We start from the raw sequence: 15,510 nt of genomic DNA, 5'->3' as shown, positions 1-15,510 counted from the left end.
ATTCCCTATAGCCAATTAAGGTGTTAAAGTCAATCTTTCATTTAATTTGGAGAAGGGTGCTTCACATTGAAAACAGATCCACAAGGGATGCTGCAGTTACAATTTTATAAAAGAAAAGGATAAATTTCTACCAGAAAATAGGAGGTTATTGTGACCAAGAGAGGTAGTCGTTCAGCAATGTGCATTTCTGCAAAGCTGTTGTTTTGAAGCAGCGATCTGTGGGAAGGTGTCTGCGTGAGCAGGACCACCATTTCTTTTGTATTTCTCACTGCTGCAGTGCCTATGGCTCCAAGTTGCTTTCTCAGAGGGGTGGTGATGAGGAAGGCTGACCAGAAAATATTGTACCACTAGTTGTACCTATAATTAATGGCTGAGGCCAGGCACTTTCCAGGAGCAGCTACATTTGTAATTCCTTCCTGCAGGAGTAAGAGGGACCATAGGGAGGAGAAGGATGAAGCTATTTTGAAACCTCAAAGTACTGAAATGGGTTTATTTCCCCTAACTTCCACCTGTGACACAAATATATATTAATGAAAATAGATATCCTGAGAGCGAGGGGACCCCTGTGCTGGCTGGTGGAGGAGCGGCCGAGCTGTTGGTGGGCTGCCCAGGGGGGTGGGATGCTCTGCCGGCAGGCTGCCCGTGAGCAGCATCCTGGCAAATGGGTCTCTGGATCGTGACCTGCTCCGAGGTCCATGTGGGACGGGTGCAGGGGGCGTTTCTGATCTGGTCAATGAGTGTTGTGGTCTGTGTGGTGAGAACTGCGGCAAGATGGAAGAGCATGGAAATGGTGGAAGTCTTTCTTTGATAAATGTTGTTTATTTTTTATTCACCCAGTACAGTTAGCTTCTTGGTTTCTTTAATTGCAAGCACATGCATAAACATGCGCTCACACCCTCACGCTTTTTATTTTTTAATATTCCAGGTACTGGGAGTAACTTTTTAAAACCAAGATAGAATTGCTTTTGTACTGAATAGAATATAGTACTATCTGTCTCATCGCTGCAGTGCAGCTAAGGACGTAATTACTCAGATGTAGCTGATCACCTTTCTTGCTGGAAAAAGAGAGGAGTTTGTATCAGTTTCATCATTGCTTTACAGTTTAAATCTTTAATCTAGATGTAATTTGAAAGGCAGTGGGCTAAGCAAGTGTTGGCTTTTGCTTCTCGCTGAGGGGGAGAAACCCCGCCTGTGAGATCACACTTGAAGTAGGTGTAATCCTCTGCCTCGATGTCTATGGAAAAATTTGCCAGTTGGGCTGCACGTGGCTGGCGATGGCTGTCCGTCACACCGACTGCGGCTGATGGGCCGGATGGTTTTCCCATCTGCTTGTACCCATCTGTCTCCTGATTTTCCCTTGGGCTGCAAGATCGTTGGGACAGGACGGGTATTTTTCCTTACATGCTTACAGCCAGTAATATATAAATATTCACGTAGCTGGCACTGTATTTCAGGAAATGAATATGTATAAATTATTCTTTTGTTTTCTGCTTTTTAAAGTTGCTGCCTTGGGAAGCGCACAAAAATACTCCCCTGCAGAGTAAAAACCTCTTCTCAAAGGAAACACTAACCACAAGTGCCTGAACTTGGACTAAAATAATTGGTGTATCTTTTGGCCTTCCCTTGGAAGAAAATCACTATTACAAAGTAACATTAAGTATGCTGTACTCGTGTGGAGAGTTTGTTTGGTTTTTCTAGAATAATTTCATTTGTCTCACATGGCTTAGCTTGCAGAAAAATTGAACACAACTGTAGTGATATTTTAAGGTTGCAATTTAATTGGCAGTTGACTTTGGAAAACTAAATATAAATCCAGGAACAGCCTGTTGCTGAGTAGAGGTAACTTCTGGTCAGTCCCAGGCCTGAAATAATATGACCTTGTTATCATTTATTTTTCTCTTTTGTCTTGAGGTTGGCAGGAAAGCTGGAGCAGGGCAGCAGCCTGGGCTACATTCTCCCTTTTCCAGTTCCATTTGTATCAGAGATGGAAAGCAGGAAAAACCAACCCCAAATCCGTGCCAGAAAGAGGGACTTTCTAATTATCCCTTATAGTGGGAGTGTAATACTCGCAGGAGAGGGATGCTAATGCTTAAAAACCAGAAAGCTATCTTGCGTTGGATCTCCTTAGGGTGTCTGAGCCCAAGCCCCGAAGGAGAGAGCTGTTCAGTGGTGGCAGGGATCCTGGGGCACTCACACCTCTCCAGAGGCAGATGCTCTTATTAGTTACCACCATTTATGTTTTTGCACAAAGGTCCATAACATCGGTACAACCATGCCACCTTGTGTTAATTTCTGTTCCCTTATGGCCTGGAGCAGTCAGAGAAAAAAATATAAAAGAATTTTCTGTGTGTGTATGCATGTGTGTATATGTATGTATTTTTTTAATGCTGTTAAACATTCGCTTCTATCTCCCTGTCTAAGCCTGGGTTTGTATCAATAGCAGGTGAAGTGATTCCACTCTTTCAGTTTGTACTTTAAAATTTAGAATAAAACCATTATATTTCATGATTATATTTTCAAAATATGTTAATAAGTTGAGCTGTTGTGGTATGTATGTGTCTAGTCCAGCATAGGTAACTCCTTCTGAACTGCCATAGATTCCCTGCTGAAGAGTGCATTATGCCTCAGCTTAGAGGAATTTGGTCCATTATATCCCTGACTCCTTGGAAGTTTTGGGTGGGCAGGGGTCATTTTGGCAGAGAAATGACCTGTGGATTTTGCACCATGGAGTTAGTAGCATTGAGTATTTTATTGTGAGGAGTTACGTTGGAGAATGCTTTAAATTTAAAAAAAAATACTATGGACATGTGTTAATCTTTTCAAAAGACAATATTAGTTAAACTTTTACCTCTTTTGTACATAGTCGGCAGCAGAATACGTGAAGTCCCGCCTGCCTGAAGTCCTAAAACAACATCTTCAGGACTACGAGAAGGACAAGGAGAACAGTGTGCTGTCTTACCAAACCATCCTGGAACAGCAGATTTTATCAATTGATCGAGAAATGCTGGAAAAACTGACTGTATCCTATGATGAAGCAGGTATATTTTGTGTTTCTTTCTAAATTACATTTTACTGAAAAAGAATTGCTCACTTTCAGTCTTTCTCCTGAATACTAGTGCTTGTGCTGGCAAATTGAACTTTGTCCTCAAAGGTATGAAGTGACTCAGTGAAACATTTCTTTTTCCTAAAATCAAGTTGAGATAGAAAATTTTCCACATCAGTAATTGAATACTAACTATCTGAAAGGACAGTTATTTTTCTAACAGCACTTTGTCCTTTGCAATGCACTGATGTTGACTGATGTAGCTGTGTCTCTTTATTGTCTCTGCAAGTGGTGCGACCTGGTTTCTGTGATTTTCTCCTTCATTGCTAACTTATTTTTGGGCTTACTTAGTTAAGAGTGTACTGGATAGTCACAGAATTTGATTTTTAAATGTGACGTTATGCACGTGAATACCCAAAACTACTTAATTTGTTGAGCGTTGGAGGCATTTTAACAGTGCAGTTACAGGGGGGTTCAGTTTTGTTATTCACCTCTTAATAATTTGAAGGTTTTCTTAATTATAGCTAATACTACTTACTAGCATTTTGTTAAAGTAGTTAGAAGTTTCTTCTAGCTTTTAGATCCTTCACAGAGTTGTCTTGGTGCGTGATCTTCACAGTTACAGAGGAAAAATGAGTTGCTCTTCATGTTTTCTGCTGATCTTCCAAACTAGCTACCCATATATGCTATGCGCCTACTCCCCTGAATCTTCCCAAGTTTCTCAGTGTGTAGATAAATTGAAATTAATGAGGCAACCTTGCAAAGAAGGAATTGAACAAAAAGAAGAATTCATTATTTTACCACTGAATTAGTATTCACGGTAATGAGCGGACTGGCAATGCATATGGAAGTCTGTCTGGACGAGCTGTGTGTTTCTGCTCCAGGTGTGTGCATGTGTGGCTCACTGCACTCTCCCCAGTAGCACATCTCTCAGCATCCATTTCTTAGCTCTGTCTGAAAGATGTTGCTGTGTTTCTCTGCTTTAACCACATGTGGCTGAGAGCTGCAACACACCACTTCCTTTCATCTGCAGCCCTACCAACCAGCCTCAAGCAGCCTTGTCATAGTATGTCCCCATTTGAGGGTTTTTCTTAATCCCTGGTGGCATTTTCTTGTTCTGTTATTCCCCTGACTGTACCTGGCACTGTGGTGGCCTTGGGGAGCTGTGCTGAGCTGTGTTCCAGGCAGAAGCCTCAAATTTGTAACTGGGTTTTTCATATTGTTTAGATCATGTTTTCCAGACAGCAGCCCAAATGGATCACTCTTTTGTTTGGTTAGGTGGTACCCTGCTAAAATTGCCATCATCTGAGTTTCTCATCAGTAGTCCAGCTCTGGAAAACCAAGCACTGACAAGCTGGTGTTATTTTGTCCTATTACTTTGTACTCGGGCTGCAGTGCCCTGAAGTACTTTAAATGCTCAGACTGCTTATCAACTTCGTTCAGACTTCTACTCAGACTCCCACTCACTAGCAATGTGATTCTCTTAAGCTACTTTGATCTCAAACGCACTCGAGCAACTTAAAATGCCATTTGCAGACTGCGCATTCTGGGTACTTACAGGGCTGTGAGCTTTAGTAACTTCAAGTAATTACAGTGCTCTATTACTATATCAATTATATTCAGGCACTCACCCAATAAATAAGCCTGATTCTCTTAAACTGCTTTGATGGCGGATGCTCTCGAGTCCCATACAGTGCCATTTGCAGACAACATGTCACGTACTTCAGGATGTCAGAGTCATATGAGTTCCCAAAAGGAGAACTGAGTTAAAATGAGGGTGCAGGATACTTTTTTTAATCACTTATGGCCTGTTTTTAATGATGCATTAAAAATAAGCTTCAAAAATCATTGCTTTCTGTTTCTTCTGTTTATCTTTTTTAATGCAGAATTTACCAATCCAGTGACTCAAGTAAATCTTTTTCTCTGGTTCAGTCACTTCATCTTTCCAGTCATTTTGATTGATAGAAGTTTTTTAAGGAGAAAATGTAGTAGAGGAAATTACCAAATCCTGTCAGAAGAAAAAGAAAGTATTTTCCTTTATTGAAAACTCTGTGTTTGTAAGAGAAAGCAAAGATTAAAACTGCTTGAAACACACATTTGGGGATTTATATCATGCTACAAAACAGTCATGTAGAAATGAGAAACTACAGAACTAACTAGTTTAGAAAAGTCCCAGCATTCAGAACGAACAGAGAGCGCAGCTTAGTGTAAATAATAAGCCAAAATTTCAGCTGCCCAATCAGGTAGAGACATCTGTAGAGATTAAAACACAGAGATGGAACCTGTTCGTCATTCTAATCATGCCACTTGTTTACAACAAAAGCAGGAATGGTGCTACCTGCTTTTGAAGTAAGATCTGATTGTGAGCAAAGCACAGAAAATGGGCAGTTAAATATAATTGCAGCAGCTGTCTGTGATCCAGAGTGCTCCAGCTATTCAGCGCTCAAGCAGTTGTGTTGGTGACATTTTTCTTTTTATTAGTGTTTTTCCATACCAAAGTCTATTCAGTGAGAAGATCAAGCTGCTGTTCTTACATACATAATGAAGAAAGCAATCTTTAAAAATCAAAATTGTGAAAACAAAAGTGATTGTGATGTGAAGGGAAAATACAGCTTTGACTGGTTGGGGACTATGTGTGACATGAGCAAAACCCGGTTTAATTTCTGTAATCATGAGCAGTTGGAGTTCTGCTATGTCAGCCAGGGAAATTAGAAAGTTATGAGTTTAAGGTATGTGGTACAAGGGGTCAGTGGCTGACTGTAGCAGGGTGCTGTGTGGAGGGGAGCACTTTCCCAGCAAAGGAGCAGACTTTTTTCCATCCAGAAGCCTTTCCCGTCCCTCTTGGAAGGGCTGTTTTCCAAGGGTTCACAGAGTGCTCACCCCCAGCTGACTCCTTTCACCCCGGGGCTGTGTCCCAAAATGGGTAGAATTCAGCTACATCCATTTGTCAGAATAAAACAGAACTGCACTAGAATGGCTTGGGTTTCTGGTACAATTTTGCATGTTAATTTGGCCTTTCTAGTAGCATGCAATATTAATAACGTGCAGCTTCAGTGGGCTCAACATCCTAATGACTTTTTGTAAATCTTTCCCTTTAGGAAATCAGTGTATCAGAGGTACCAAATAAAATGAGTTCATCTAAAAATAATCAAATGTTGACAAGATTTTTAGTAAAGTTTGACGAGGGAAGCTTTATAAAATGAAAGCAGGCCAAAAGTGACAGACGGGTACGAATCCTCTCATAATCTTTAAATCCTTTAGTGTAAAAAGTGGCATTCTTGACTAGCTACGGCTGGGTTAATTTTGTGCAAGAACATTTTTTCCCACTGAAGCTTTGTTGGATATTAATCCTATTCCTTTGCTTTGTAGCATCTCTAAACAGCTGGAGTAGTCGGTGACTACTCTGTACAAATACAAATTTGGGATATTTAAAAGCGCTTTGGCATTTAACTCTGGTGTGGCAGGTAGCGAAAGCCTGCTAGGAGATTCTGGTGGTGGTTTTGTGCTGTCAATAGGGTTTTCTTTAATGGATGGCTCCTCTCCCCCAGAGTCCTGTAGAAATTGAATTTCATTATTGTGCGACAAAAAAGATTAATTTCATTTTTTCCTGCCATGAAGCAGTCATGAAAGATATTTAGGCACTGTATCCACAGCCACATGTCAGCCCAAAACATGTTTTCTTAGCTAATATTTGCCAGGGTGCCCAGCATTTCCTGGAGCACACTGCAAGGAAAATGGGTGGCTGCTCCTCCTCACATCTTCCCGGGGGGACCGAAAGCTCACACCTGCCCAGACCCTGCGCACCTCTCCCTATAGGTGTGGTTTGTGTTAGAGTTCATTTGTAAAATTTAGCTACAGTTGATGTGCACCATTGCTTGCAACGCTCGCTGTTACTACCATAGTGTTTCTTAAAGCAAGGTTTTTATGCTAGCAGTCCGTGTCCCAAATCGCCTGAATACTCCAATTTTAGCAACAGAATTTATTTTCTGCTGAGATAAAATGTGGTGATTGGTGCTACAACACATTGCGCTTTGTCTCTGATGAGATGGGGTTTGTAGTCCGCCTTCCTCAGCAATGCCTGGTGCTGTGCTCTCCCTGGGAATCACACATTCCTGCAAAGCAGATGATGCAGCGTCCTCCTATCCTCATTCCTGGCCTGATTTAGTATATAATAAATTGATAAGGAATTAAATCAGCTCCTCTTATTGAACTTGTATGTCTGTGCTTCACAGAAGGCTAAGTCTGGTTTCACTAGTAGTTGCAGCTGTGAAAACTGGCTCTGAGTAAATCCAAGGCTCAGACCTTCATTCTGACTTCAGGACTGCAACCCAGCGTAGATCCAGTCCTGTGGGCATTTGCTGTTGCTGGCAAAAGTACAGAAAGGCAAAAATATCCAGGATTAAACTTCAGCCCAAGAGGCTGGCAAATCCATCTGCTTCACACAAGCATCCGTGCTAGTGTGGTCATGCTGGGAAAAGGTTAACTTTAATCATCAAAGGGCCAATGATGCTCCTTTTTCAATTACAGTGCTCCCGTTCTAGCAGTGCAGGCAGGTGTTTTCCCCCAGAGAAAGTGACTACAAGGAGAAAATGAGAAAATTAAGGCAGTAAAATTGCATCAAAATACATCCTACAATTTGAAATAATAAATACTCTTCTGGGGGAAAACCTTTTTTCCCACTGCAAAGAGCTTTAGCAGGTAAAGTCATCGTTATGCTACATCACAGGGAAGATCAAGCAAGTTGTCTTTGCTGTAATGTTTATCCCAAGGTGGCTCGTGCTCAGCAGTAACCCATTAAAAATGCAGAAAGAAATCTGTTGGGTTTGTTATGTCCTTCTTCAAAATATAAAAAAAAAAAAAAGTCTTACAATGCACACTTGTGCTTGGACCATGCTTGTGGTATGTGTTTGACTGGTCCTTTTCATGGAGGGCTTGGTCGTTGGGGAAATACGGGAACACACTTTCAGTAGTGCTGACTTTTCAGGTGTTGAAATCCTTGTCCTGACAAGGAGGCTTGGGAATATTTCTTTTCCAGTCTTGGCTACAGCCATTACCAGTAAAGCAGAGTATGGGCTTGCTGTGCTGACAGCACTGGGAAGAGCAGGCATCCGTAATCTGACAGTTACACAGTGATAATGGTCCTACAAGAACATGTAATACTGCCAAAAATGAAGTGACCTGAGCTTAAAAAATGGTTGAAAAGCATTATGTACTTTTTTAGGAGGGATTTAAAGAGCAGGAAGGAGTGTCATACACTAAACATGATAAAAACAACAGTTGCAAAGGCAGTGGGTTGCATGGAATATGAAAGAACAAAACTAGGGGAGCGGGAAGGAGACAGCAAGCAAGAGAAGAGCCAGGGACTATGTCTTTTTCTGAAGAAAAGGATAATTATAGGAGATGATGTGTTTCTATTATCTCGAGAGATGCTACTGGGTAGGATTTGTGTGTGCTGTAGTGAGCGCCCCTTGACAGGGGTTTAGCAATCCAGTACATTTATTTTCTGATGTGTTGCAAACACCTCGACACAGCAGATGTGTAACTAACAGCGCTCAAATGTGTTGGGCAACATTTATTGCTGTGCCAGAGGCTTCCTTCTGACAAGCAGAAAACGAGAGTGGCCTGCAGGCCACCACGGGTGGCTGCTTTCTCTCCAGCTCAGGTTTGATTTTTAAATGTTTTTTAGCTATTTGGTCTCAAAAACATGATCTAAACCAACTCCCTTCTCTGAGTCTTGGTCACTGCAGTGAGAACTTGATGTTGTGCTTTTTCCAGATAATACAGTAGAAGTTTTACCCTTTATAGCCAGATGATTACTGCTGAATTTATTTAATCTCTGCCTTATGCTCCACGCTTTCTTTGGATTATTTTATTTCTTTTACACGTTAAAGGTATAGCTAAAACTTGGTCACTGTGAAACAGTGCTCTTCTTCTGCAGAGGGCCAGTACCTGCAGCAGAAATCACAGGGCAGACATCGAGGGCAGAGTTAGCCTCTTCTACTTTTTGATACCTGCATTAAAGACATCAGTTCTGGCAACTTCTCTAGAGCTCTTCAGTAGTCATTGGAAGGAGAATGGTGTTTCTAGGGTGATTGATGGATTTATTTTAAGCATGTGCTTTAGTATGTGAAGAGTCGTATCCTAAATGTGCCTGCTCTTTTCTGTTGGCTTTGAATTAGCTTGTTGTTCACAGGTAAAATACAGGGAAGCAGCTCTAGTGAGGAGCTGAACGCCAGCCTCAGTGTCTCTGTATGTGAACACATAAACCCATTTAAACTACATTTCAGGTTGTAGCTTCAATGCAAACTGTGTGACTCCTGAATTTCCTGCGTTGTGGTCTTCCAGCTTTCTGGTATATTGGCAATGTTTATAAACAACAGACATGTATTTAAGCCAGCCCAAGCATGTTGTATTCTTTTGCTCCATTAAAATAAATTTTTATTATTCCTGTAATTGTAGCCTTTCAGCAGAAGCTCAGAGCAGAAGTAGCACTTTGACAGGTGCCTACTTGCCTGTGAAATATTCTTCACTTCCTCATCAATTTTTGAAGTAGGTATTTAGATATTTCCATTTGTCAGCTAGCAGTTGCTTTTCCAGAACTGATAAATGCTAACAATACTTGGTTTGGAGTATTTAGTAAATCTATTTATAGATTTGGTAAACCAAAAAAATTTTTTTTTTGTTTTTATATTTGGTGAAACCTCTGTGCAGTGTAGGTCCAATGGTGACTCTGCAGGGCTGTGTCAGTAAGTTAGGGATTTTTTTATTAATCACATGAAGTGTTCTGTTCTCACTCAAGTATATGTAACTATTTTTAGTCTTGCTGTATAAATGCCATGTATTCTTTACTTTGGTGTTTATACATTTGAAGCAATTAAAAAAAAATAATTTTGCGATTACCAAAGTCCTGCAGAAAGAGAAGAAACCAACACAGCCCTGCAGAGTGCTGAGATTCAGAAGTGTAATAGAAAATGGTTTATAATCCATGTAATGGTTTTAATACCAATTATTACTAACTGACCTTTTTCTTTCTGTGTACTTATCGATTAAGTCTGGAAAGCATCTTTAAAATGCATAAACTTATTTTTTGGGTGGTTACTTAGTTTAACCATAACCTGAGATAGAATCAGTTCTGGTTTGTGCCCAGTGGAAGGGTGGTTTGATGTCTCTTGCATTCGGGAAAGGTTGCTTCTCCAGCCTTTTAAAGATTTTTTTCAGGGACACTGCATTATCACCACCTGGTTACCATCTTCCCTGTTTGTATCTTTGGCCTAATGAAGTAAGCTCTGGGGAATTAAAACCATTATTTGAGATTTATTTTGCATAAGTTTTTGTTAGATTTCATTTGAAAACCTATAGATTCAGTTGATGTGCACTGTTGCTTGAGATAGTCGCTGTCAGTACTGTAGTGTTCTTCCTGAATTCTAGATGCACGTGTTGCATGAATAGATAAACATGAGCACGGATTTATTTCATTTTTGTATCCTTTATTAAACAGATATCAGACACAGATAGCATTTGAAGACACAGCTTGCTGCAAATTCAGTGTAGGCAGAGAGGATATCTGTTCCAGGCCTCTGGAAGAAAGCCATCCATCTCAGTGGGGGTTTGTCACCTGCTGATGGATGCAGAGATAGATGCCTGAAGGGTCTTGTGAGTAGCCATGAAAGCAGCAAAGTTTGTTCTGCCTACAAACCTGGCAGACCATTTGGAGATCCTTATTAAATTTTCCTGCATCATTACCCGGACAAGTATAAGCAGCATTGCTGTAGCAGGGTGGAGCGGCACAAAATCATCACCGGCTGCACCTTTGCAAGACTATTCATTTCACCCCACAGTTGCTTGGATTTTAGTATTGAAATGAGTAATTTCACTCTTGCTGCTCCTAGTATTGCCATATTGTGTACAAAAAGCTAATATTTGCTTTCTTTTGAGAACATTTTAATATGAAAATCGTTGGAAGAAAATACATCATAACATCAAGAACACGCACATGCACAGGGATTTATGGTGTAAGGGTGGGCGCTGCTGTGTTTCTGGAGATCACTTGCACTCTTGCACACATCTTTGTGTCATCTGTCCTTGTGCTCTCCGCATTTGCAGCAGCGTTCAGCTCATGCTAAGCCCTGCTTTGCATGCACAACTGCATTGCACGCCACAATCAATCACTGTTAGCCTTTTCCATTATTTCCCAGTGTTTGAATTATACATGGGGAGATGTAGGAGGAAAAAGGAGCAAGAACAAAAGGCGGCTTTCTGTTCTCAAGTGAAGCTTTATTTAAAACCCTATCCATAATCTGTAACAACCCATTAAGGTAAAGAAGTTGGTCATGAACAAGCAAAAACTAGCTCTTCCTCATGCTGTAATACCTAACAGTGGCAGTTGCTGAGTTTTGGCAATACTGTTGCTTTTTGCTCCCTCTCTGTGCATCTTTTCCATCAGCTCTGGGATGACAGGCTGCAGCCACCGTCTGCCAGGGGCTTGAGCCTGTCTTTGGAAAGGTGTCGGCCTGGGCTCCAGCTGCCTGTTGGTTTTGCTGATCTCATACAAAAGTTCACCCCACAGCGTGCTGTTTCACTCAGCCGTGTGCCGGGCGGATGATTTCCAAGGTGACAGCTCTGCCCCCAGAAAATGGATGTTTGGCGGATGGAGGGGTTTTGCATTTGCAAATGACCAAAGTAGGTTTTGATTTGGAGAAGTGGAAGACACAACCAGAAAATACAGAAAGAAAAAAGTATGGTCCAAGGTGACTTTTGGAGGGGTGTTGGAAGATGGTTAGCCCCTGTGTTTGATTAACCTGAAAAGGGGAAAAGTCACCAGTTTGATTAAAGCTGCCACCCTTGCTCAGGCCAACCAGCCTCAATTTACAGCTCTGGAAAATCTGCATCACCGAATTTCGTGTGTTGGATAGTGGAGGGGATGGGAACAGAGTAAGGATCTTGAATTAGATCACAAACCTCTTTAATTGTGTGTAATTCTGGTGTGTTGTCGCTCCCCACCCCTTTTATTCCTCCTCGACTCGCTTCCACTTTTCAGCCAGTGCAGGAAATACAAAGTAAGATTGCAATCCTTTTGGATGGGGTACATGTTTGTGTTTGTAATTCTGTGATAACACCTTGGGCACCGAATAAATAACTCTTAAATACCGCCTTGCTGTACAGCTCTGCCTGTATACTAATAACTTCCTTATTTGTTCAGGAGTTAAGGTGAGTGATCCATCATATAAGTGCTTCAGGGCCAGCTGGAGAGCGCAGCAGATATTTACAGTGGTCCCCCGTGAAATTAGCTGCAACCTGATAGACGGTCCTGCTGCTGAGGGTGCTGGTCCTTTGTAAAACCTGACTCCAGGAGACAAGGGATAATGCAGTTGTCGTAAAAACCATTTGTCGGATACGATTGCCAGCCACGACGGGGGGTTTTGAACAGTCCTGTTAAGGCTGAGTGATGCAGGGATGCACGCAGCATCTATAAGTTAGCTGTTAGTTGCACTGTTTGTGAAGGATTTGCTAATTATGTGTTTTGAGTTCAGTTTAGTGCCTGCCTGCTGACACCTTATTTATAGCTGCTGCTTTGGCTCTGGTATTTATGGCTTAGGCACCTCAGGGAAGTGCAGGGCAGTTCCTGGGGTTCAAATGAAATTTTGCAGCCTTGATCCTTCAGGCAGAACTGGGATAAAGCCAGAGATGTCACAGGGCTTGGCACAAATTGCATGCTTTTAATTATTTGGTGAGGGGGGAGGGGTCCAAGTAGGATTTTCATTTTGCTTTTACTTTTTCCCTGTGATTACAGGCCTCATTACAGTTGAACATCACTAATAAAAGCCTGTTGACCATCTAGCATAACATTTTCTAACTAGATAAGGTCAGTCATGCTCTTAGCGGCTTCGTGGGGCAGCGTGTGGAGCGGTGGCATTGCTGACCCTATTGCTGACGCTTGGAATCTCCGAGCATCGAGCCTCGGCTGTCCCTGTGCTGCCACCAGCAAACTTCTGCTTGGCCCAAAGCGTGGGGTGGATCCTGCAGCAGGTCGGTACCCACCTGACTCACTCAAAAGCCTTTAGTGTCATAAACTTCACGTCTTTAATATCTTTGGCACTGTGATTGTGGAGGGGTTTATTTGTCTGAAATTACTAAGAGGATGAATCCTTTTATTTCCACCACCACGACCACCACCCCCACACCCCCCCGTGCAATCACTTTTGCAAACTGTGTTTTACATTGAAATTTGATATCGTTCCATAATGGGAAATGCAAAGCTGTAGAAGATTTCTAATGGATCTGTAGAAGATCTGTCTTACAGATCACAGAATTTGGGACACATCTTAATGAAGCAGACTATACACATCTCACTGTAAAACTTTTAGTAGCTTTCATTTGTTTGTAAACTTTTATCCAGCTCTTCCTTAGAAAAGTTTAGGTATTGTTATTTTGAAGGAATACCCTCATGTTTCCCAATGAAAAGTGTACAACTTCTTCCTGAACGCCCCAGGTTCATGTGAGCAGCTTTTGTTAACCGAGGCGGGTATTATTCTGGGCTTGGAAGGGTTGTGATATCCTCTGGCTCCCCTTCTGCTGGCCATTTGACCCTATAGAAATCCCACCGCTTTGTTCCAAAATCGCTCAGCACAGTTGCTGAGCTAAACGAAACCAAGCTAGTTACTGCCTTGGGTCAGAGTAGCTCGGATCTGCTAGGAAAGCCTCCGGTTCAAAGGAGAGAAATAGAAATTGCCCCTAAATTTTAGTTCTGCTGTAGAGGTCTGGAATTGGGGAAAACATGTTCAGCAACAGATTGGAGGAGGGCGGGGGAAATAGGTATAATTCCTATTTGAAAGCAGTAACTTCTGGGTTTAGTTTATACGACCTGTGCTTTTCAGCAAGGGAATGCTGCGTGCTTGCCATGGTCTGAGCGGGGGGCTGCGCGTTGTCTGCTCCGTGTGACATCTCTAAACCTCGCGCTGAGCTAGACCCGTCCTCTTGTTGCTCAGCTTATGTAGCAGCTGGTTGGAGCTGTTGTTGAGATTTCTTTTCCTCTTGCATACAGACCGTAATGTAGGCATTTTTTTCTTGTTGTGTCGCTGCAACACTGCACAGGAGGCTCAACTACTGCAGAATGCCCAAGCCCGTCTGCAAAGGAGTTTGCACATGTGGTTTTCTGCACTTTAATTATCCCGGTGGCATATGGAAATTTCTAACCAGAAAAAAATAAACTGTTTTCAACATATTTCTACTTCTAGCATATGCAATGGCTGAGTGGGTTGTTCAGGTGAAACTACATATGGGAGTGATGCCAAGAAATCGATGTTTGAATTGAAATGGAGATTCCCTTGTATTAAGATTATTTTTCACATGGACAAGAAATTAATCAAGTGGCACTAGGATAGCACAAAGGTGGGAGCACTCACCATTTCCGCTGCGGTATTGATGAGGCAATGTCAGAGCAGTCTGGAAGATGGAGAGGCTGCCCAAAAGGCTTTCCACTTTTCAGTAATTAACTTTTGCTACCTGACGCACAAAAATTCCTTCCAGCTCATTTTCCTACCTGGAAAACACTCTTAGCCATTTTTTATATAGCTGAGTCAGAACATCTGCATGAACCTGTTAGTCTGTAAGTATATCCCAAATATGATGAATACAATATGATTAATGGTAAACAGGATTGAGTTGTATATACATACTCACTGATTAGACAGGAAAATAGGATCTAACCAGAAATACAATATGGTTCTCTGCATCAAATACAAAATCTTAAAATACAGCCAGGTAGGAATTGTTTCATGATGAAAATTAAGCTATGATCTTACCAAGATGTGAAGCAATTTCTACGTATTTGTAAGAATCCAATGTTTCTTTTAATCTATTTTAAAAGTAGGAGATCTTTTAATTTTAGAGCGGAAAAAAGCATTATGTTGAGATGATTAACGAATTATGAGACCTTGAGTTTTCAGAATGGTTATTTTTAGGTTCGTGCTTTACAGAACTGACTTTTGCAGAAGAATTTTGTTGACCGAAAGAAGGGGCAAGCGCAGCTCATTTGTAGGAAACACAGCACTGAGGGGATTCGGGGATGAAGCCTGTATAATGTGTAGGCTGCTCAGTCCTGTGTACCTTGCGAGACATTTGAGGAAATTAGGTGGATATCTTAAAAGTGCACATGTATTTTGCAAGGTATTGTTGAGTGATAGGCCGTTTATTTCAGTTGCAGGCAGTTAGCCCAGTAAATTGCCAAAATTGTGTATTTTGGAAATTATAATGGCATTTTCTCTAATCTACGTAGCTTTGGCTAAAGGAAAGTGTGTAGCTATTTAAACATTTCAATAATCTATAAAGGAGTAAAGGATGAGCACAATTAGCTTAGCCTTCCACAAAATCTTTGGTGAAGGTCGGATGTTGTTAGAGAAGCTGAAAAAGCATGAGACGTGGTGCCTTGGATTAGAAACCAGCCGAGGACAGGTGCCAACCATTGGGAC

At 41.5% G+C, this 15,510-nt stretch overlaps 1 protein-coding gene across 2 annotated transcripts in view; it reads left to right on the top strand.

Annotated features, from left to right (window-relative positions):
- The window catches only part of PPM1L (protein phosphatase, Mg2+/Mn2+ dependent 1L), a 108,561-nt gene that overhangs the window by 72,350 nt on the left and 20,701 nt on the right, over positions 1 to 15,510 (top strand). For both annotated transcript variants that reach the window (XR_013931691.1, XM_080409554.1), the window contains exon 2: positions 2,864 to 3,038. Coding sequence is in view for 1 of the 2 variants with exons in the window: in XM_080409554.1 (XP_080265680.1) it covers positions 2,864 to 3,038 (175 nt within the window). In the remaining variant the exon portion in view is untranslated. The remainder of the gene's footprint in view (positions 1 to 2,863; positions 3,039 to 15,510) is intronic.

Source organism: Falco punctatus, assembly GCF_963210335.1.
Source record: "Falco punctatus genome assembly, chromosome: 13".
Taxonomy (NCBI): domain Eukaryota; kingdom Metazoa; phylum Chordata; class Aves; order Falconiformes; family Falconidae; genus Falco; species Falco punctatus.
Note: the sequence above shows the minus strand (reverse complement) of the source record. Positions and strands in the feature narration are given on the sequence as shown.